This window comes from Symphodus melops, assembly GCF_947650265.1.
Source record: "Symphodus melops genome assembly, chromosome: 2".
NCBI classification, from domain to species: Eukaryota; Metazoa; Chordata; class Actinopteri; order Labriformes; family Labridae; genus Symphodus; species Symphodus melops.
Genome location: NC_136692.1, coordinates 2,792,932 through 2,817,671, shown reverse-complemented (window position 1 = coordinate 2,817,671; position 24,740 = coordinate 2,792,932). Strand labels below are relative to the sequence as shown.

General features: G+C 46.5%; 1 protein-coding gene across 1 annotated transcript in view; it reads right to left on the bottom strand.

Annotated features, from left to right (window-relative positions):
* The window catches only part of slit2 (slit homolog 2), a 110,913-nt gene that overhangs the window by 67,233 nt on the left and 18,940 nt on the right, over positions 1-24,740 (bottom strand). Inside the window, exons 2-4 of the mRNA XM_079337891.1 lie at positions 9,951-10,155; positions 8,982-9,053; positions 6,519-6,590 (exon numbers count right to left, since the gene is read on the bottom strand). Coding sequence (XP_079194017.1) covers positions 6,519-6,590; positions 8,982-9,053; positions 9,951-10,155 — 349 coding nt within the window. The remainder of the gene's footprint in view (positions 1-6,518; positions 6,591-8,981; positions 9,054-9,950; positions 10,156-24,740) is intronic.

Genomic DNA, 24,740 nt, shown 5'->3' with positions numbered 1-24,740 from the left:
GGACCCCATAGAGTAAACAAGGCCCTCACAGGGGAAGAACTCACAACAACCCGTCATCACACACACACACACACACACACACACACACACACACACACACACACACAGAGGAGTTGAGAGAACTCGGCTGAGTTTAATAATCTGGGTGCGATCATTTAACCCTGGTTGAGTGGATTGAAGAGGTTTGTGTGCCTGTGTGTGTGTGTGTGTGTGTGTGTGTGTGTGTGTGTGTGTGTGTGTGTGTGAGAGGCAGCTGAGTGACACAATGAGAGACAGGCTGCTGAAACAGTTTAACCCTGACACACACACACACACACACACACACTGACAGGCCAAGCGACGGATGCTGTGCTGGCTGCAAATAAAAAACTAAAAGAGGGGAAGAAAGTGAAAGAGCGCGCTGCAGTATCTCAACTCTTAGAGAGTGTATTTGTCTCATGTCTCGTCAACCATGTTGCACCACATGCATGGAGGCCATCGTACTCCGAATGGACGGGTTCAACCTGCGGCTCCTTTCCAGCACTTCGATCGCCGCTCTCCCACTGCCCCATCGATTTCTGCAAAGTGAGGCGGTCCTGCGTCGCTCAACTGAGACAACAAACCCGAATAAGAACATTTTCCTTTTCTCCATGTTGACATAAAAAAAAAAAGCTCATCCATGCATTTATGCAGCAGGGCCTACCATCGGTTCTGAATACTGGACTGGTCGCAAAAAGGGGAACCGAGTCGAGGCCCACAGCTGTGGAACTCCCAACCCGCTTCCCACACGCATAGGCCCGAGCTACACGCGTGTATTAGTGCAGCACGCAGGGCGTTAAACAGGCAACCCATCCGGGTCCCAACCCAAATCTCTACGGACTGAGCGACTGCTGCCACCTTAGTGTCTTGAAATAATGTTTATCATCCTAACCAGTTAGCAGCATTAAATGTAAGAGCAGGCACAAAACAAGAATAAGTTCAAAGAGATAAAACTCAAACTCCTCCATCGTTTGTCTGAAAGACGAGTGTTACTAATTCCTTTTTCAAAACTTCCTCCTCAAGTCTCTCAATGACTTTTTCCTCTAACGCCTCATCTGTCACGTCCGTCTGCTTCACTATAACTCGCAGCGGTCTCTCCTCTCATTACGTCACCCCCTCTGTGTCCGTCCTGCACCCACCGGAGCGCCAAAAAATGACCGCGCTCGCACACATTCACACTCCCCCCCCCCCGTTACATCAGAGGCCGCTTAAATATTTAACGTCCCGCAGAAATGATGTTTCTAAATTATTCACTCCTCTTCCGTTAGCGCCGGCTCTGTCGGCTAAGAGCCCCACGTGGTGCCTCGGAGGGGCCCGCTCCTCCTGCAGGTCCCGCCCAGCCGTGAGCACCCGTTAGTGGGCTAGACCTCCCCTGGGCGAGTGCAGAGGCTGGTGGTTGGAGGTGGGGAGGAGGAAGGAGGACAGAGAGGGGCGATGAGCTCATCTTCTTTAAATAGGTGCGATGCTGTCAGACTAGGAGAGTAAAGTCAGGACCAAAAGCAGTCTGCCTCCTCTCAGGTGCTTTTAAATGCATTTTGCCAATAAAGTGAGGAGCTGTCTAATCGCTCATCATCAACGTGAACGTGTTACTCCACAGATAAAGCTCATTTGGGGATCAGAAACGCTTCTGAACGAGTCTCGTCTCATTTCATTTTCTGCCGATACACACGGCTCGTTTTCTCTTCCTTGAGGGACGTCAAAAACAGAATTTATGTTAAAAAAAAAAAAAAAAAGTCTGAGAATGATGCAGCTGAGGAGCTCCGAGTCAGATAAGGTCCCTCCTCAGCAGCTTGACTTTGAGTAAGTGCTAAAAACCAAACGACAAAAACGTGATGGACACATAGTCGGAAACTGAATCAAACTTGATTCCACTCGCAGATTTGAAAAACAAAAAAAACAATTTCTCCTCTCTGAAACGTTTCATATTTTTAGATTCTGTTTTTACTCTCCGTGTACATCCGTAAAGGACAAGATAGAAATTTAAACTCTTACTTTTACTTTTTCCTCATTAATGACGTGAGTCTGGAACATGTATTGAGTAGCGTAGTGGGATGTTCAACTCAAACACCTCATTATGTATCTGATACATGGTGTCAAAATCCCTCCTTTCAGCCTGAAACAGCTCGTTTCAGCCTCTGTCTCTTTAAGACCTTCCCACATGCCCACTTTCCTCCAATCGGCCAGCTCTGTCAGAGTGGGCGTGTCCTACCGCTTTGCTCCGATCACGCTAACACGTGGGCAGAACTTGACTTGTCAGGTTCTGGTTAAGTCTCGCTCAGAGCAGCAGGAAACCACATGCCGGGAATCTGACAAATGTTTTTTGCTTCGTTATTTGTGACCTGACAAATCCGCCCTCAGCTCCACTTTTAAATGACTCAAATTACTTTTTTTCTTCAGTGCAGCGTAAAGAGTCCCTTTCAAAAAAAGTACTGACATCCTCGGGCCTGAAATTGTGAAGTCGCCGGATGGTGGTTTAGCGGTTTGGACCTGGAGGAATGTTCTGAAACACTTCCACAGTCGAGTCACATTAAAGTCACGTCAGAGTTTGGCTGGTGGACGACTGGAGACGGAGCAGCCAGCAGTCTGAGGTGTGAGAGTCTCTCCAACGAGCTAATGTCACACTGCAGCCGGGCGATAATCCCCGCAGTCATAAACAGATGCTAAAGGCCCACACACACACACACACACACACACACACACACACACACACACACACACAGAAGCGTCCAGAGTGCCAAATCTTTATAGATACACATACGCAACGAAAATTAACCACGAGCAAACAGGAGGCGTCGGTGACGTTTACTTCCTGCGACGGATCACCACCTGCACGCTCTGTTCACTGTGTGTTCACACGCATGTTCATTATTGCTCTTCTGTTGATGATGTGAATACGTCACACACGCTGCATTTACATAAAGCCCCCCCTCTCCCCCCCCGTCCTGAAAGGGAACCTCTCCAGCTGTGAAGTGCACGTAGGAACCAGGAAGAGTTTAGTCTGTAAACTTCTCCGTGTGCGTCTGCTCAGTCAGAGACAACTCATCAGCCCTTAAACCTCGGCCAGGCAAGAATCCTGTCTGCTCACCAGATGCTTGCAATCCTTTCTCCCATCACCAAACATCCCCACACACAGTCCACACTTTTAGGAAACCTTTCCCTGAACTTTTGAGCAGTTCTCCTTCTTGCTGCTGTTTACCAACAAATATAACAAATGTCAACCGCTGCTGCACAGACAAGCAGGCAGGCAGACAGGGAGGCAGGAAAATCCATCACGAGTTACATTCAGACAGAGCTGCTGTTGTGGAAATGGCTTTCTGTGTGTGTGTGTGTGTGTGTGTGTGTCTGCACAGTGCAGACAATTTCAAGCTCTGCTGCTCAATAAAAAACGGCCACACACACACACAGACGAAAAAAAGACCAAAAAACTTTCAAACTTTGCCCTGAAATGATCAGCGAGAACAATGTTATCACTCAGAGGCCGTAGAGCTAATCATTTAGCGCTAATCCAGTGCTTTTCTTTGAAATCCACATCCAGCCAGGTGGGATCACCGCCGCAATTATCTTCAGCTATTCAGACTGTCCACAGCAGAATCACTTAGCTTGAAGTTTAATTATCTGCCTCTGCACTCACAGCTGATAGACAATCTCCCTACCTGTAATCAGTCCGACTGTTATTCTGCCCTGTTAGAATTCTCTTTGACAATGTGATCACTCAATTACAGGCTAATTATGGGAGGCTTTATCCCACCGCTGCTCTCTGGAAATCATCGCCTCAGCGCCTGTAATTACTGTTTTGTTTCTCTCTCTCTCTGCATATCTGTGGCTGTTATCGCCCTCGATCTCACACTCTGTGAGCTGGACAGGGGCTGTAAAGAGAGTCAGATGTGAGGGGAGGATAAGAGGATCAGGATCTCCTCTTCTCTCTTTTTTTACTATTCTGCCTCCACGGGGAGAGAGTGAAGAATGTATGACATTCCTATACGCCCGGGACAATAGAGAGAGAGAGAGAGAGAGAGAGAGGGAGAGAACGAGATGGGTGGGTACAGAGGGAAAAACATGAGGTTAAAGACTGAATGGAAGGGAGGCAGAAGGTGTGAGCGGGCGTCGAGGAGAGGGGGGTAAAATGAAGATAGAACCAGGACTGACGGAGCAGCCTTGCGTGAGTTAATGCGCATGCATGACTGTATCCTTAGCGAAGGGTGTGTTTATCTGTGTGTGTGTGTGTGTGTGTGTGTGTGTGTGCACGTGTGTGTTATGACATGCCGATCTCCTCCACACCTCCAAAAACCCCTCCTCAGTAACCCCCCCCAGCAACTGCCCCACACCTGACCCCACCCTGCCCAGCCCTGAAGGGCATGTCGCAAAAAAAAAAAAAGCCATGAGAAGGGGAACGGTTTTCCCCTCCTGTGGGGGGCAGTCACTGTGGATCACTCAGCCCGGCTTAGGGCCCTCTCCTCTGGGCAGCAGGCCCCCTCCAGCCCCCAGGAGGATGGAGGCCTTTGAAACGAGCCCCCAGACTCCAGAGTCTGGAGACGTGCCTTTGTCCGGCAGCGGCAGGGGGGCATTGATGACTGACTCCATCTTTGTGTTTGTGAACATGCCACGCTGAAGACGCCGAAATACAGTTGAAAATCGGCGTGAGGACAACAGAAAACAGCCACGTTGTGTCAGAAAGCGAGCTGCTGTCAAGGACGTTTGTTTCCTTCAGCGTCGATACACAAAGTGAGCCGGCACAGACTTCACTGGATCACAATAAGAACAGAACCTCTCTCTTTGTGCAGAGAGTAATCACTATCAAACTGCACTCTCCGTGTGTCAGATGGAATTCCCGGATCTACTTAGCCGGACAGAACCAAGCGTTGGCTGCATTAAAATACAAGAGCAGATTCCTCTTTTATAGAGTTTCTCTCTCAGTCAATAAAAAGAAGCCACAATGCAGCAGAGAGCGGAGGAAAAAAAACACAGCAGAGACAAGAGCAGTGGAAGGAATCACGGTATGTCCTTTTATTCCCCGAAAGAATTGATCCAAAGTGGCACTTTAGGAAAGTTTTCCTTCTTCTATTCAATTCACTGTGAGTTGGTTGTGCATCTCTGTGTGTGAGCAGGTTCGTCAGGTGTGTGTTTGATACGTCTTTAATGAAAATGAAAAAAAAAGCACATTTAGCTGAATTCCAGCGTCTATATGGGCCATTCACACATCAAGCAGAGTTGACAGTCGACACAATGGACGTATGAGCAGTCAGTCAGAGGTCCACATCTCCCTTCTGTCTCTCACACACACAACCAAGACTTAATTATACCATAACTGCCTCAGGGTCGGATGCTGAATGCCAGTGATTCCAGGCCAACGCCGTAACAACCTCAGGCTGTTGCTCAGCCGCTGCCATGTGACGCATTCTCCAGATTTTCCTCTCGGACCGAGACACAGGCAGCCGCATGTCATCACATTCAGGTTAAACATTTATGGATTTTGTAGGTTTCTGGACAGTTTGATGCGGATTAAACATGTGTTGCATCTTATCTCAAAAAGCCTTGAGAGGCTCAACATTTCGAACCTTGTTGGCAAACTCTAAGAGAGCCACTGGTCGTTTCAAAGATGTCGTAAAATAAAAACACTTGCGATCCAAAACATTAGTCCTAGATTCATCTCTGAGAGGAACTCCAGTGTTGCAATGTGCAAAAAACCCCCCCCAAAAAAACCTGCAGTTCTTTGAGTGTCCACTTGAGGCAGGCTGCAATATGGCCATTTAGACCCATTTTTATAGCAGAAAGAAACAGGTACAGTTTTAACCAATGAAGAAATCAGTTATTGAAAGAAAATCAGTTTTTTTTAACCAGGCTGTAACATGTGGTTACATTTATAATTAAGCCTCAGAGTTAGCATAATAACTAACTATAATAATAATGTGCATAATTGGGGTTGTGGCAGAGTTGACTCGAAGGCGGTGCGTCGCCGCTGTTTGCCAGCTCGACCTCTTTGCCCTTCTCTAATGTGATCAGAAGTTAGGTTGAGATAGCATTTCCAGTACGGTGACTTCAACACTTCCTCAGAAACCAACGTGTGACATCACTGAGAAAAACGTCCATGTTTCATCGTCACACGTCGCCACTCTCTTCCCCCCCGTCTCCCCCCCCCCCCGAGGCCCGATGTCTGCGCCCCACTGTACCACGTCCATGTGCAACACATTGCTGGGCGTAACACGGGCGCAAAGTAACCAGCCGGAAATCTATGAGCTCCAACAGACCGAGACCTCATTAACCCCATCTCACACAGATCTGAAAGGATCCGTCGTTTTAGATAAGGTTTGACCAGGCGAACCTGCGTGACATTTGAGCTTGACCTTTCATTTGTTGCCGATCTTCCTGTCTGTTTGCCAACTAGGTCAACATGAATATTTATGTATTTTAAGGTCCTGAAACAAATATAGGAATCCCCAGCAGACACACACAGAAAAAAAAAAAAGCACAGCAGCAGCTTGAGTTATAAAACGTTCACTCACAGTCTCTCCAGCTCCTTCAGGTCCTGGAAGGCTCCTCTCTCAATGGTGGTGATTTTGTTCTCCATTAGCTGCCTGGAGGAGGAGCATCAGGAGAGAATGAGACAATAAAGACAGAGAGAGAAAAAAAAAAAGGAATGATAGAGAAACACAGTGTGAGAGCTGACAGCGCAATTTGTGTGACGACGCCGTTAGAAGCCAGAGAAAGGGACAGAGATGGCTGGAAGGGGCATCAAATAAGAGGAAGTGAAGGGGGGGGGGGGGTTGAAGGTGAAGGTGAATGGGACAGAGAGTTAGAGAGGCGCCGAGAGAGATGAGACATTTGAGAGATGGAGCAAAAGATGGCAGAGGGTGTGAAAGTAGAAAGAAATAAAACAGATTGGTGCAGATGAAAGTGATATAACGCTCAAACAGCAGAGAGAGAGAGGGGGGGGGGGGGGGGGGGGGGCAATCAGCGGCGGGTCGATGGAGTCCCAGAATTGACTTTAAAACGGGCCCATCAGTCGAACAGCGGCTCATCTATCATCCAATTTACCCTCCATCTAACCACATAGCTGTGACTACTCATTCACTTACACTGGCACGACTCCCACAGGAGCACTGTGCTGACCAAGCCTCTCACACACACACACACACACACACACACCAACACAACTTTGTCTCTGCCGCATGGACAACACGCATTATAAGACAGAACATGCCTGTGTGCTGAAACAGGGCTTTTCATAACGCGCTGTCTTTACCTCGTTAGCTTCTTAATCTATCAAAGTCAGAAAAGTGATCTGGAAGCCTCTAACCTCAAAAACACTAAATAAACAAAAACCAACATCAATGCATGTCGGTCCATTTTATCAGCTGCCATTCATTCAGAGGTCATCCCATTGGCAGGTCTATTGCAGGACCCATGATGAGCCATAAACACTTTAACTGCAAGTCTAGGAAACCAAATTCATAATTTCTTCGTCGCCTCAAAATTCAAAATTGGGGTCCCAACTCTTCATCTCTTCCAAATGTTGGTATAAAACATTCCCCGGATAAAGACATTAACATGTAGTTTGAAGCACGTTTCATATTTCATAAAGTTTTGGAAATGTTGGCTGACATGTTACAGCGAGGCCTCGTCATAGAGAAAGTTAAATCTCCGGATTGCTGTGAGTTATCGCAGCCATATTTGTAGATATGATGTTTGGGTAAGCGTGACACATTTGGTAGCATTTGGATGAAAGGTGGCACCATGGTCCAACGTTTTATTCATATAAAGAAACTCTGCTACATTTTGGTTTGAGCACCTGTCATAGATTAAAAAAAAAAAAGCATGCAGCCAAAAGTGCTTCACGGAGGATAAAATTATGAAAAAGTGCTAAAAGAAATAAGGCAGGAATACGATGTGAGGAAAATAGAAAAAGTAAAAAATAATAAAATATCTGGAAGTCAATGAAAAACCTTAAAACCAGAGAGAGCTGAATAAAAATAAGTAGCTGAGAAAAGCAAACAGTGATCTCCATCAGTTAGAGTGTCTGCTTCCTGTCCTCATCATCGTCTTTACAAGCAGCCGTGTCATTGACTTCACGCTTGGTGCATGTATTGATTACAACACAAAGAAGCCAAGTGTCTTTAGAAAGAAGCAACGCGCTCGTATCAAACATTGATTTACCCATCCGTTATTCTCTTTAGGCTGAAGACACATTCAGTAACAGGAACTGACCCATAACTCACTTTTTTTTTGACTAACTAATGGACTTATTGATGCAGCTTTAGATGAAGTCCAAACATTTAAGATTGTGTAACTGCATGCAGGTAGATGTGAACACACACACACACACACATTCAATTAAGGACATAATCTCTGGAGGAATTCCAACAATGTGTATTCCCTGCCATTCACTTTTAGCAGTTGAATGGCACACACAGTTACACCCCCCCCCAACACACACACACACAATAGGAGTATGCAACCCATGTGCCACACTTAACCTGGATCCATCCCAGGTTTAAAAAAAAAAAAAAAACCTGTTCCTACTTGACTGTTTCCTTTCCTCTCCTTGCACCCTCCCTCCCTTCCAGCTGCATTCCTCCCTCCGCGGTTACACCTAATGACCGCTATCTCTTTCCCTGTGTGCCCGCTGGTTAAAATAAGCCCCTCCTGACACTTCCACTGGCAGATTAACGCGACAGCATTAACAGGTGCCGCTTCTAGTCTGCGCAGACAAACACACACACACACACACACACACACAGGGGCTGACAGAAAACGCCAGCTTCCCACGACTGCAGACGCAGTGCTGCATGCGGCACGACGCACGACGGAGCAGGAAACAGTTAAACCAGCGTGTTGTTGGTGTTTCGGGCAAAAGTTGTAGAAATTGAAGGCTGTTGCTTGTCAGAGGCGTAAAGTGGAGATTGTGTGCTTCTGCCTCTGCAAAGCAAAAAGGGGGGGAAAGGAAATAGATTTAAAAAGCCACTTACAACACTCGCAGATGTCGCAGTCCTGCAAAATCCGCCTTGGTGATTTTGGTGAGGTTGTTTGCGTTCAGATCCCTGCAGAGAAAATGGAGCAAATAAAGATTATCTGTAGCCTAGAAGAGATTTATGTGAAAACAAGGAGGAAACAGGTGAGCAGAGAGGGTTCCTATTTTCTTGTGTTTAAACTTGATGCTGTGACAGACGCAAATGTGTCATCTGATCTGTGGCACATTTTCATTTCACCATGCGGGTCTGCGACTCATAAAATGTGGCCTGTTTAAGTGAAAAGCCCACTTGTCCAAATCCGTTTTTGATTAACTTGCTGGTCTCCAGACAAACCGATGTGGTCTACGGAGGCTGTGCTAATGCAACAGTGCGAAACCACCAACACAACCACAGCATGCAGAGCCCCCCCAACTTCAGCTCCGCGTGCACAAAACAATCCCCACTCTTTAATTACAGCAAGAAGAAGATCATTTTTGTGAAGAACAATTTACATTTCAGTAACATTAAAAAAAAACAAAGATGAGCTGCATTTTGCAGCATTTACAGATAAAGGTGGAGTTTCTGACATGTTGTCCAAATGGACTCGAGCCCTGCGCAAAAAAACCATGTAGGTTAGTCCCTATAGGGAGAGAAAAAGACTTCAATACTCAGTTTAATAACCAGAATAATCAAGTCTAACACAGACTCTTAGTTAAAGACTGTCATTGGATCATCAGTGATTGTTTGCGATAACAAATCTAGGTTTTTAAAGCAAGGAAAGTAAGGACATAAACTCTTTAAACCTCCTCAGGGGAATTAGATTTAAATCTTCGATTTGAACAGCAGGCAGTGCACAGACACTTGTTCAGCACAAATCGAACATATTCCGGGATTTTCCCTCTTAACTGTGCCCACATGTTGGGAATTGCTGTGCGCATATTAAACTGTTGAAGATCCCCCCCCTCCCTCCCCTCCTTTGGTACTTACAGTCTCTCCGCGTTGCGGGGTATATTCCTGGGCACGCTGCGGAGCCCTTGGCCGTGACAATCCACTGTGGTCCCGGTGCAGGAGCACTGTGTCGGGCAGGGCTGTCCGTCCGCTCCGCTGGACAGGACCAGGGCCAGAACAGCCAGCAGCAGCCCCGGTGCAGACACCGAGCAGCGGATAACGGGGCTCACGGCTCCCACCATCACTGCGGCAATATGGGGGCCAAAATGAAACCCACAAAAAAATAAAGTAAATCTATCAGGGACGTCAAAGATTAAAGCCCTGAAATCCCCGAAAGAGCTCACCAAACTCTCAACAACAACGGGACGCCGTGCTCCTTCGCCTTGTCCTCCCTCCGCAGACCTATCTTTGAGAAATTTCTCGCTCTGATTTTACATTTGGGTGTTCTCAGAGGGGTTTCGGTGTGTTAAGGCTGTGAAGTGGTAATGTTGCTCCCCCCCGGGCAGGGAGAGGGGAGCTCGATGAGGCGGTGGACCGGCTCTCTGGCTGCGCTACAGCGGCGCAAACTTCCACATGTCCCCGGCATGCGGTGCCCAAATCCCCCGGCGTGTTTTGTGTTGGGCTGGCTTCAGCTCACGCACGCACTCAGTTAGACACCTCGATCCTTGATGTGATCCCAGGAAAACACTCTTACAAACACTTTAGTGCTCACACTCCAGGTGAGGCTGTCTGGGGTTATTAATTCTCAACACGCGTCCGGAGAGGGAGCAGCGGCGGCGCTCGGTTCTCCCAAAAGGCTCCGTAGAGGTCACCGTGGAGGAGAAATATTGATCCCGATCACGTATCGATTGCTGGTCAGTGGCAAGGGGTCTTTGCAGCGTGAGGGAGGAAGAAAAGCCCCGTGAAAGACCAGCGCGCAATACTATAATCCAACTGAGCGTGGTGCGTCAAAGCGCTGCTCCCGAGAGTGTGTGAGAGAGGGGAGAGAGAGAGAGAGACGGGAGCGGGCACGTCTGCTACTGCGTCTGTCCAGACAACTCTCTCTCTCGCTCTCTCTCTCTCTCTCTCTCTCTCGCTCTCTCTCTCTCTCTCTCTCTCTCTCTCTCACCCACACACAACTACACGCACGCACAGCGACGCGCGCACGCGCTGTGTTTTCCCTCAGCAGCAGGTTTCTAGCAGGCTGTCCGTCAAACAAGCAACAGTTGACCTCGGAGGGGAGACTTTCTTTTCGCTGCAGTGTCCCGGTCACCTGATGCCTCAGGAACAGGAAGGCGACAGAGCTGGAAACAAAAAACCCCTCCACAGCTGGTTAAAGCCTTAAAGAAACTACACCTGTCCCATGATGGACACACACGCCTTAGTTACAGGTTCAAACTTCTACTGCAATGGATATGAACAATCAAGTTAAGTTAATGTAATCCTTCTAAATATGAAGATCTTTCCGTCTCAATCACAGCAGCTGTGTCTTATTCAGTTATGGGATTTATTTCCATAAGAGCTCTTAATGAACTAAAGAGACATTCAGAGTCTGTCAAAGACATAAAGGGCTCAAAACAACATTAATTCCTTGTATAACATTTAAATATATACATTAGAAACATTTGTTTAATCATAAACTATATGTATATATTCAGATCTTTTATGTTTATATTGTACATTAAATATTCAGTTATAAATCCAAGTCTTGAATTTTTAATTATGTAAAACCACTATTTTATACCATCTCTCTGTTGACTCCCTGCTTTAATTGTACATGACTGATTTATAGTTTTGGATTACTTTGATCCTAAATTAAAACTGCATCTTCTCTTAATTATTGTTATGAAGTTTGATGGAAAATCTGCCCAGTTATAACTTGAAACCAAAATACAACTTGTATCAGCTGAATCAGGTCAGGGAGTCCCAGGACTGGATCTCACATCGGACCCCTCTTCAGTCAACCCTGCGATATGACCACACCAACAGAATCGCTTTTATTTCATTGATCAACACTATTGAGAAGTAGTCAAACCAAACAAAAACTGTCTATTACACAAGAAATGTGTATATGCACACGTAAGAGCAAAGTCCATTTCACTCATGCACTCCTGAAAAGAACGAAACATTTACCGACCGCTCGTGAAAAACTCCTTTTTCAGGAGTTTTGTACATGTGTGAAATAACTAAAGGATTTTTCTGATCTGTCTTTAAAGTTCCTGTTTGTCGTTCAGATGTATCGGATTTGTTCAGCCTGTTTAACAGACGGCAGGACTTGGAGACGTGCTGCAGTAAATCTTCATTATAGGGATCAGAGATGGAGAAGAAAGATTCAAGACAACGACAAATCTGTAGCCTGTCCTCTCACTTCTCCTGAGACAGACCTCAGACAGCTGTGTGTGTGTGTGTGTGTGTGTGTGTGTGTGTGTGTGTGTGTGTGTGTGTGTGTGTCTCTACCCCTCTTCCCAATACAAATACACAAACTATCCCACAGTTGCAAACACTTCTAAACAGACATGTCCTTCCAGGAGCAGATATTGTCTTTTTGGGGTTAAGGGTCAGAGCCAGATGCATAAAGTCAGAGAGGGAGAGGAGAGAGAGGAAGTGGTGGGGAGGGAGGAGAGCAGAGATCGAACACTGATGGTGAAGTAACACAGATGGAGGGAGGGGAGGAAGCAGGCGGGGTGGTAAGGGGGGGGGGGTGCATTACAGGCTCCAGGGCAGTGAGCCTGTTCGGACACAGCCTAACCGAGCAGCCCCCCTCTGTGTGGAGTTTACATGTTCTCTCCGGCTGCTCCACCTTCCTCCCCACAGTCCAAAGTCATGCTCGTAAAGGTTAACGGGTGACTCTTAAGTTGTCCAGTCCACGGTGCACCCCGCCCTCGCCCAATGACAGCTGGGGTCGACTCCAGTGCTAGTAGATAGATAACGGTAAGGATGCTAGTGTTGGTGCTTCTGCATCCTTCTTATGTCACGTTGAATTTCCCTTGGGATCAATAAAGTATCTATCTATCTATCTATCTATCTATCTATCTATCTATCTATCCTTCCAACCAACCCCCCCGCCCCCCGAAATTAAAATTCCCCCTTAGCTTAGTATGTGAACAACTCGCCACAAAGACTCATGTTATCTTAATGTTGAAGGAAAGTGCAGCGGAAAAAAAAACAACAACCCCTGGACTGGTCAGCAGTTAATCACAGAGCTGACATATAGAGAGATACAACCAGTCACACTCACATTCACACCTACGGACAACTTACAAGGTAGACTTTACAAACCTGCATCAGAAGGTATTAAAATAACAACATGGGATCAAATCAAATAAATACAAACATAAAAATGCATTTAAAAAAAAGTTTCTTTGAACTAATTCGACATTCACTGATTTCAGGGCACATTTGACATCCTGCAAAAAAAAAAAAAAAACAATCTTTAAAAGTCAAAAAGGCCGTCACTGTGAAAAAGCTGAGGAACATGTTTTGATATTTACGGTAGCCCAGGTATCAGAGTCTGATCCTGCAGAAGGTGTGTCTGTTTGAGAGTGAAACTAAAGCAGCTGATGACTGATGACCCACGGTCAAAGTAGAAATGATGCATTATTGAGCGTCATGTTTTACAAGTGTTAGTCGTCCTTCTGTATAGTGAAAAAGTGTTCAAGCCTCCGGGCAACATGAACAAAGATCTTCTATTTTCAGAGCTCAGGAAGTGACTGACATGAGCATTGTTAATGTAGACAGGTGCAACTCGACAAACTTGATTTCTCACGAGCAGAGCAGCGAGAGAATCTCTTCACCACAGCTTCATTTAGATTTCCCCTACATACACATGAAGCTTCAATTCTGACCCACACATTTGTTTTTGGTGACATCTCACTTTGACGAATAGAAGCCATCACACTCACACTTTGATTATTCCTCATCCACATGAAACCAGCCCTCAGATTTTACAGCAGGCGCAGGTGGTCGTCGTGTGTCCAGGCATTAAGGGGAGACAAGTACAGACCATTGTAAGGGCCCATGACTGACAGGGGGCCCCCCAACATTTTAATCGTCCAATATTAGACTACTTTTAATTTTTCACGTGGCCCCACATCCCTGTTAAAACTCTCGAAACGTCCATCTCACCCACACGACTAAAACAGCACGGAGACGTTCCCATCGGAGTCCAAACAAAAAGCACAAACTGTACGACTCTTCCTCTCACAAAGCAACCAAAGCAGAGGCAGGCAGTCTTAATGAAGGCAAATGTTACAGTCCTGTTGGCGTGTCTTTATAACCATGACAACGCAACAACACAGTGGATGCTGGATTTGTCGAGTTAGCAGAGCCGCTAATGAGAAGTGAATCTGTCTGACGGCTGTGATGTCGATGCTGCTGCTCAATCTGGCCGCCTGTTGATTTAGGAGCTGTTTGTGTTATCTTTGGTTTATGGCCATGCAGTAAAGCTGAAGGTGGGGGGGTCAGTGTGTGTGTGTGTGTGTGTGTGTGTGTGTGTGTGTGTGTGTGTGTGTGTGTGTGTGTGTGTGTGTGTGTGTGAGAGTGAGACTCGGGTCAGTTCAGCCACCTGGCCTCTGGACAGCTGCTACTGGGACACATGCGGCTTAAGGCTTGTCCTACTGTACACACACACACACACACACACACACACACATACACCTTGCAACTATTCATGAATGCATAGACACACAGTGCAGCACACACACACACACACACACACACACACACACACAGAATGTCAAACAGACTATTACGTCTTTGAATTAATTAACATCATTAATCAAATCTGCTGCTTCAGTTCCTTCCTGTTTGTGCTGTCTGATAATCACATTATCGAAAAATAATGATGTTTGTGTTTGGACGGGCACTGTCAACATGGGCTGGTTACACAGCTGCACCGAGACACACACACACACACACACACACACACACTCACATATAGAGCAATGAACTCACAGCGCCACACCAAAACACACAAACAGTAACAAAAAACAAACTCCTCCTCCCGTCTCAGATTCCTTTGACTCCCCTCCGTCAGTCTGAGTCGCAGCGATCCGTCCACGAGGTGTATGGAAACTGCATTGTGGCCCTGAGGTGTGTGTGTGTGTGTGTGTGTGTGTGTGTGTGTGTGGCTGGTTACCTTTTGTTGCAATGAGACTGAGCGTTGTTGTCTGGCGCACACACCCAGCCGGGCGGGGTCCCGGGGAGATGCTCAGACGGCAAGAAAGGATCTGAAGAAGGGACCTCTGAAAGAACGACTGAAGTGACCGAGGAGAGAGGGAGAGAGAGAGAGAGCGAGAGAGAGAGAGAGAGAGAGAGAGCGCGAGAGAGAGAGAGAGAGAGAGGGAGAGAGAGAGAGAGAGAGAGAGAGAGAGAGAGAGAGAGAGAGGGGGGGCAGTAAAGAAGAAGTGATAGTATGTGCTTGATTACCTATAACTGTCCTCACGTGCGGCTTCATCACCTGGTTTGAGCCGACCCGTCTCCCTTCAGAAAGAGAGCTGAAGACTCTCACTCTCCGTTTCCTACCTGATACCTGATGAACTATTAAAGTATTTAATGTTGTTCACAGTGTTTGATCCGTCTATTGTCTGAGTCCATGTTTTTATATTGTTTTCACCCGGCTGAAAACTAAACCTCCTCCTGGGGCCATTCTAGGGCCTGTTGGGGGCCCTCGGCAAAAACTCATGGGGGGCCCCATTAATAGCGTTTATTATTATTATTTCTCAGACAGATAACTCCTCTTCATTTTCCTTCACTGATGCATTTTAGTTTTTAACAGGAGTAAAGCTGCAGTGCTGTCAGGTGGGGCCCGTTAGGGAGGTTTATTATTGTCGTTGCAAAATGTGCACATTTTGAAACAATGGTTTGGTTTAAAGTTTTGTCAGCCGCTGTGTGTGTGTGTGTGTGGGGGGGGGGGGGGGGTGTAGAAAGAAACAATATCTGATATTTAGTCTTTGACTCTTCATCAGTAAAGGCAGACTGCTCCCGTCTTAGAGTCCGTGACGGAGCAGGTCGTCTCGTAGCAACGACGTAGTAAATCATGATAGTCACAGCATATTTCCTCTCGTGGAGCAACAATAGAGTCTCAGCCTCTCTAATCCCTTTACACAATTATCCCTCAGTGTGTGTGTGTGTGTGTGTGTGTGTGTGTGTGTGTGTTTAAGCACCAACTGCAGCTTTTTCTATGGACATGAACCAAAACAACTCAACCGCCATTATCCTGAAATAGCCCGTACGAACAAGATCAACATGTGAGTGAAACTCGCTGGCGTGTTGAGGAGCATTGTTGTGACAACAGATTAAACATCTGTCTGAGGCCGGCGTTCAACTTTAATTGGGACTAAAAGAGGGAAACAGTATCGTCTTATAAAAGGCCTTGTTTTCACCGACCAATAGGAAGACTGCTTTTCTTCTATTCTCTACTTCTTAGCTGAATTAGAGAAAGGAAAACAAACCGACGAACACGCCCTCTCTCCTGTCCTTCGTTGTTTTTTTCCCCCTGCATGCTGAATCAGAGAAACACCACATGGAGTTAATAAGCAGCTCCCATAAAACACTGCGTCCTGACACACTCCCATACTCCCATGTACCCTGAACCAGTCTGCTACGACGTCCTCGCTGGAGATATATCATCTGTTCATCACGCTGTGCATAATCCAGGAATTTGTCTGAGGATTTGTTCAGGAACAAAAAAAAAAAACAGAAGGAAGAAAAATGCAGGAGCCAGAGCGAGAGAGAGAGAGAGAGAGAGAGAGAGAGAGAGAGAGAGAGAGAGAGAGAGAGAGAGACGCTGCGTGTCACGTTATAAGGCCCCTGCTTGATTTGAGTGTGATAGCAGGGCTGCAGCAGAAGAAGTGAGATGATGAGTTATTGCGCGGCTGTGAGCTGTGCTGAAGAAATGGCTCCTAAATAGTGCCACAGTATACGATTCCCTGACAGTAACGGGGCTCTTGTTGCAGACGGAGCTTTATGGGAGAGGGCTGCTTGGTGTCAGAGCGGAGTGATGATGCATGGAGTCCTGTGTCCTGCACGAGTTGAAGAGTTTAGGGAAGTCTCGAATCATCACAGAGAAGACCTGAATGAGTCTGTTTTAGTGGAGAAGTGTGTGTGCGTAATCTCCTCTGCTTTAAAAATCCCTGTTGCTGCAGAAACTCCTGAAGCTTTCGAGTCGTTCAATCAGGAGAATTCACCCGAAGATGTGTTTTTTTTATTCCCTGCGAACGACGTGCAACAGGTTCGTGCTACGTCTTGCATCGTCCTCCACTTCCACGCTGTCCCTTTTTTTTTTTTGCAGCACGTCTCAGGTCCAAAACTGACGGATTGTCTTGCAGGGTGTACCCTGATACACACAATCAAGTATGTTAAATGTTGCCTCATGTTTGGTTGTGCTCCTTGTGAAGTTCTCCGCTTTGATAAACAGCTTTAAGCTGCACAGAAATTGAGTTAACACGGGTCTGGGTTCTGTCATTGTTTGGCGGGGAATAATTCCCTTTTAATCCTGTTAAATTTGTTGGGGATTAAGCTTCATTTGGATTTTTCCAACAGCTGCTGCACGTGTAATAAACTCGATCCTGATTCTCGGTGTGGGTGACGCTCTGTGCTGCGTGTGACTGCGAGCGACCGACGTCCAACATGCTGCACACGTAACCCCGCGGCACCTTGGAGATGTGTTGTCACTGTTACAGTGCTGCACAGAAATCAAAGTGAGTTTGTGAATCCTCCAAAGAGTGAAGGTCAGGCCCGTTCCACGCGGAGCGGAGTCCATATAGGAAGAGGCCGAAAAAAACAAAGCCTGCAGAAAACACAGAGTAAAGGTTGAGGGGGGAGAGATGGATGGAGAGGGGGAGCGAGTGAGAGAGAGAGAGAGAGAGAGAGAGGGAGAGAGAGGGAGCGAGTGACACGGAGAGAAGAAGAAAGTGAGGACGGAGGAAAAAGGAGGACAGGGCAGAGAAAAGAGAAAAAATATGAAGGGTCGTTTTAAAGGAGAGAGAGAGAGAGAGAGACAGAGAAGAGAGAGAGAGACAGCGAGAGAGAGGGAGAGAGAGAGACAGAGAGAGGGAGAGAGAGAGGGAGGTGTGTAGAAAGAGGAGTGTGGGAAAAATCAATACGCTCTCTGGTGTGACTGGAAGAGACAATCAGTCCTGTCTGACCCTCGTCTCCCCTTGGTGTCAGTGTGTGTGTGTGTCTGTGTGTGTGTCTGTGTGTGTGTGTGTGTGTGTCTGATTTACTAATGCCTGTATGCAACATGCCTTTACATTGATATTGAGAGAGTAGATTCACAATGTGGATGTGTGTGGCTGTAATCAAACGTTGAGTGTATTTGGTGTGTGTGTGTGTGTGTGTGTGTGTGTGTGTGTGTGTGTGTGTGTCCCGGCCGTCCTCAGCTCCAATTTGTTTCATTGGCGTGACTGCTGAGGGCAGGAGAACGATGCCAGGGAAGCTAATGGGATAAAAGTTCATTACTCTCCTTCTATCAGCGTTATGAGGAAGGACAGATCGAACAAACACTCGGAGCGACGTTGAAATGGGATGAGGCCGTCACAGCAGCAAATGGACAATCTCGGAATCTTTGACTGGCGCTTGAACGAGTGGATTTTTTTGCTTACGGCTGCTCCAACTCACTTTCCTCTCTAACTCCATCTACGGGGTCACATTCAGTCACAAGCCACGGGCTATGGGCCACATCTCCCCAGATTGTCCTCGAGTGCGTCTTACCAGATTGTCCTGCCTGTTATTATTATCAATACAAAGAAGAAATGGCTCCTTTGCTCCCTCTCCTTCCTCCTCTGTACATACATGTGTGTGTGTGTGTGTGTGTGTGTGTGTGTGTGTGTGTGTGTGTGTGTGTGTGTGTGTGTGAGTATGTTAGCGAGCCTCGAGGCTAGCGGCTTTCACGGGCCGTCCACTCGACGGACGGGGTTTGTAAAGCCGGCTCAACCCGCCATTGTCCGAGCCCCACTCCTGAATTCGGTTTCTCCATCTGCCCCCAGGCGCCTCTCGGGCTGACAGGGGGGGGGGTGATGAGGGTGAGATATATAGATGAAAGAGGGAAAAATACGACTCCTCTGAGAAAGAACGGGAATTTACCAGTCACAAAAATCCACTTTTTCTTCATCCCGCTATCACTCCTCAGCCTGTGTCATCCAATCACCTCTTCTATCCCTCCCACCCGCACTCCCTTCACCCTCCTCCTCCTCCTCCTCCTCCTGGCTCTGTCTCTGCTGTGCAGTTGCAGGGGGTTAATTGAGGTCCGAGCAGCAGGGGGCCATTATGACACCTTTGCTAAGAGGACACACGCACATCACGCCACGCACACATCATAATCAAAACATCGAGACGCAAGAGCTGCAGCAGACTTCTCGTCTTCTGTGCCGTGCAGCAGCTGTGCATGTGCTGGAGAAAAGAGTAGGTGCATATGTGTGTGTGTGTGTGTGTGTGTGTGTGTGTGTGTGTGTGTGTGTGTGTGTGTGTGCGTGCGTGTGCATTAGCGTGTGTCAGGGAGGGGGTGATGTCAGATTTAATGATGGTCTCCACCCTTTGCAGAAAGGCCGCCTCACCCCAAATCAGGAACCAACTGAATAAATCACGCAATTAATCCAACAAGTCAGTGTGGCGTATCGCAGCACCCCGCACACAATACAGGAAAGATTGACAGGTGTGTGTGTGTGTGTGTGTGTGTGTGTGTGTGTGTGTGTGTGTGTGTGTGTGTGTGTGTGTGTGTGCGCGCGCACTCTGCATGCTCGGGTAGCAGCAGATGGTCGGCTGGTGGTTTGATGCCAAATTCACTGTGTGATCATGTAAATGATCACATGCACACCCACGCTCAAGTAACACAAACAAGTCTGCAGCTAAAGCCAGACATAAACAAACACACACACACACACACACACACACACACACACACAGGATGAAGACACCTGTTGTGACATAAAGTGGTGAGCAGGATGATCATGGTTGTTTCACCATCGGTCTGATTCAGTTCTCTGACTCTCCTCTCTCCGTCTCAACTCTTTTTAACTTCTCATTGTGAACGCTTTAATGTGTAACAGTGGCTGCGCAAGGTGTGTGTGTGTGTGTGTGTGTGTTTTGTGAGTGTAAGTGTGTGTGTGTGTGTTGCTTTTAAGATGCTGATTGAAGCTGAAGTTTAACAGTGGGAAGCTTTACATCAAAGACTGACATTCACCTTTTATATCCCTGTTCTTTTTGATGCATGGAAACACACACACACACACACACACACACACACACACACACACACACACACACTTCATGGGAGTAGAGAACCAACAGTTTCACTAAATCAAAAAGTGACATTTGCTTTAAACCTCTGCAACGCAGAAGTCTCACATACAAGTATACTACACAGCGAGCACAGATAAAGGAGGCCGACCGGCCCTCGGCCCTCGGCCCCTCTTGGCTCACGTCTCCTTCCACACAACGCCCTCGTCGTGCTCTGGCACAATGAGCACAATATATAGAAAAGAACACATACACAATAACACACAAACATGCACACACACACACACACACACACACACACACACACACTCACACATACACAAAACATTTGGCAGCAGCGACGTCAAGCAACAGATGCTTCTGAATGAGCTCCTTCGCAGGGCGTGATTCATAATGTGTCCATTGAAAATCACTTTCAGCACATTCATAAGCACTTATAGCTGTCTGCGAATATTCACAGCTCAGAGCCTCGGACACACACACACACACACACACACACACACACACGTACGCCGTTGATAGGATTCATCTATGGAAGTACACAAACACACACACACACGCACAAACAAATGAAAGTTTTTCTTTTTTCATTTGGCTCTTTGAAACTTCAATGAAGTATTTCTTAACAAGATGGATTACAAGCAATTTAAGGTATGCAGATCAAATTTCTTCAGAATTCCCCTTCCTAATGTCCCCGCTCGCTGGAGGAAATGACTTTTCCGGGTTGAAACTGCGCTCTGATGTGATGCAAATAACTTTGATATCAGCCTAGAAATTAAAAAAAAGTGTCCTCAAAGGACCCTTCAGAACCCCCCCCCCCCCCCTTCCCCTCCCCCACCTCATCACCTCTTCATCCTGAGTCTTAAAACACTTGGAAAAATTCTTTCCAGGTTTTCGTCTCCTCTCCTTCCCTGCGTTCTGCTGCTGGAGGGGATTTAGAGCCGTGTTCTTACAGTGAGTCATCCGCGGGCTTAAGCCTGATGCGATTTCCAAATATCAGCCGCAGAATTAGACGAGCTTCTTTGAGCTTTACCTTTAGTCTCGTGGCAGCTCCGGGAGAGACTGTGTCGAATGAGTGACACGTAGAAATCCTTCAAGGTTTAACGCCTAACTTAAAAGGTGTCCTCCCGGCATAACTAACGCTTCAAACTTTTGAGGAGACTTCCATAAAAAAAGTTCTGATGGATGCGTGGGTAAGCAGAGAACAAAAGGGCCGAGTGACAGATGCAGAAGATTACAGATTGAAGCATTTTTGGTCCAATCTTTGCATCTCATGTGTTTCGGTGTCTCTGCATGCTTCTGTGACACTCCGTCTTCAAACGCTACAAGATCGCCAGTTCTGGGGTTTCTTCCTTTCTGCAGAATTATGCAATGCGGGAAATGTTGTAGATGCAGGAAATACAATGCTACCAATCACAGGACCTGCTGTTACGTCTTTTGATGCTTGGTTACATTTTAGAGCAGGTGCACGTTGTGCTACGTATTCAGGCATCTTCATGAGTAATATACATGAGGCATATGTATGTATGAGACGCTCGCCTGACATCGTCCACGCGTGAAAGTCTCCACAGGTAACCTCCACAGAAGTTACATCCTTAAATGATGCCACTGTCACGTTCAGACTGAAGGTGAAACGTCACGGTGGCGTACATAACGCAGCTTTCAAAACATCAATCTGAGCGGCTTTACAGCTAACATTTTCCTTTTTTTTTTTTTAAATAAAAAGAAACCTTAGCAGTTTTTTTAGTCATAAAATACGGCCACATTTTCAGGGTTTCCCCCTTTCTATGCGAGCAAAACAAAAAAGATGATGACCACAGAGAAGGGAGAGGAGAGTAAAACAAAGAGAGAGAGAGAGCGAGGGCGAGCGAGCGAGGGCGAGGAGAAGAGGTGAGAAGTTGAGGCAGCGGTTCACTTCTCGATTGAATCCAGATGAGGAACGAGGTGGTGGTGAAAGATCTGGGAAAAGCACCATTAACCAATTAGCTCTCCTACGTGACCATGTCTCCACCAATCAGAGGACTTCACCTGATGACCTCATTAAAAGCTGCAGCTGATTGGCCAATTAGTTGGAAACTCTCTGGCTTCAACTTTCTTTTATGGTTTAGAAAACAGTGACACAAGCTTTGCTGGACCATGTGCAAACAAATGAAACGTTTGTGTAACAATTGTTAAAACACACACACACACACACACACACACACACGCACACACGCACGCACACACACACACACACTCAACTTGCCTCTTTTACTTCACTGGTTTGGATTTTCTGCTGCATTTTGTCCCCACATTGTGAGACAACTTCATAGAGTCTTATGAGAATGTGTGTGTGTGTGTGTGTGTGTGTGTGTGTGTGTGTGTGTGTGTGTGTGTGTGTGAATGTGTGTGTGTGTGTGTGTGTGTGTGTTTAATCTAAAAACCTGTGTGATCTTGTCCTTCTTTCCCCCCAAACCAAACTCAGACCACATGTTTTTTTTTTAAAACAATAAATTCAAGAGTACAATTGGGAAAGCACCTTGCTGTACGGTTCTCTCTCGCCCTTCCCTCTCTGCCCCACACACACACACACACACACACACACACACGCACACACACACACGCACACACACACACACGCACACACACGCACACACACACACACACACACGCACACACACACACACACACACACTTTCTCTCTCTCACTTTTGGGTTTTTTTCCTCTGCATCCGTCTTCACTTGAATCACTGCAGTCAGTCTTTTTATGTCTCCTTTCTCATCTGTCAGAACTCATCCTTTGCTCCGCAGCTTTTATCCGTCCTCAGCGTGAGGACAGGTTCGGCTCAGTGTGAAGTGGATGATGGGAAATGGAGTTCCTGCTGAGCGGATATGAGGTGACTTTTTGACCCATTGCCTCAGAGATGCACCATGAGAGCAGCAGAGGAAGAGCACAGTAAAGAATGTGAATATGTGCGTGTGTGTGCGTGTGTGTGTGCGTGTGTGTGCGTGTGTGTGTGTGTGTGTGTGTGTGCCTCCTTAGATGATACACAGAGGAAAAGAAGGGATGGGAAAATGAGCAAAGAGACGAGATAAAACGAGGGAAGCAGATAAGGAAGAGCGAAGCGGGGAGAGGAGAGGGAAAGGGAAAGGGCGGCGCTCTCACCTTTCTCACTTCTGTTGCTGAGACACAGAGAGCAAGTGGCATCGCCATGACAACGCAAACACAAACATCGGCAAGTGGAGTGTGTTAGAAGAAAGAGAAAAAAAAATCCTCTCTAATTATACACATTCCAGATTTGGATTGTCAATATCCGCATTATATGAACCCAATACAAACAGGCTGGTACGTGCAGATACATGCGCACGCACACACACACACACACGCACACACACACACACACACACAGTGCAAAGTCTGTGGAGAGGTCATAGGATTGGAACTAAAGGAGTGAGTTTTGTGTGTGTGTGTGTGTGTGTGTGTGTGTGTGTGTAACGAGGGGAATGCCTTGGCTGGGATCCTGGTTGCGTGTGATGGAGAACTTTACAAATTTCCAAACAAACACTCTGGAAACAATTAAGAGAATAAAACATGAAGAGACAGAAAGAAAAGATTTTTTTTTTTTTTTCTGCAGAGAGAGAAAGAGACAGACAGCCGGGGAAAGTAAGATGAAGGAGACAATAACAAACTGGAGAAACATTGGACGCGTCAGAATGATCCATATCTTTGTGACAGAATAGCAGAGACGCACAAACACACGGATAATTAACAAAGATAGAGCGTAATGTCTCTGACACAGCACTCACAAATCTCAGGAAATGATTATTCCCAGATCACGGGGAGTGAGAGAAGACATCAGTCTGGAGCTCATCAGCTCTGCAGACACACAGATCACACACACACACACACACACACACACACACACACACACACACACGTCTACAGGTTTAATCATCTAGTTTAGTTGTTTAAAATAAAAGTCCCTTTTGAAAACTTTAACATTATTCTTCTCTCCATAAGCTGGGAAACAGAGCTCAGAGTCTATGGAAGAAGATTTGGAGATTTTTAAGATTTTTTTTGTAGGGGGTGTGACGACCTGCCTGTTCAGGTGCCAGGAGGTGTCGCTGGATCGAGATCACCTGGGACCTGTGTTCCCGATCCATACGAGCAGGTGCCACGTCCTCAATAACAGAAACACTTTAACAAGTTCCCTTTCATATCGATTAGGAAACAAAGAGGTGGAGCTGAGGCACCTGCCAGTCAACTCAGTCACACCACGTAAGGAGTGTAAGAAGAGAGAAACGAGCCAATCAGCCGGGTTTCTTTACACGGCTCCATGTATTTTGTTGTAAAAAAAAAAAAAGGGGGGGGGGGGATTTTGATAAACGTGGGACCAGACAGGCTTTAAGTAAACACTTGAGGCATTGGGGTTTTTTTAAATTTCCTTTCAATGGCTTTAATTTACAACGTCAGAGGTTTCTGCAGGGTTCAGAGTCTTGTGTGAAGTTCGGTTTAAAAAAAGAAAAGAAAACCTTGAAAGCCGAGGATTTCATTTTCTGCTCCTTTTGTATCGAAGCAGGGTTTTTTTTCTTCCCAGGATTTACGATCAAATTCTCTGTACATCATTTCCAGAT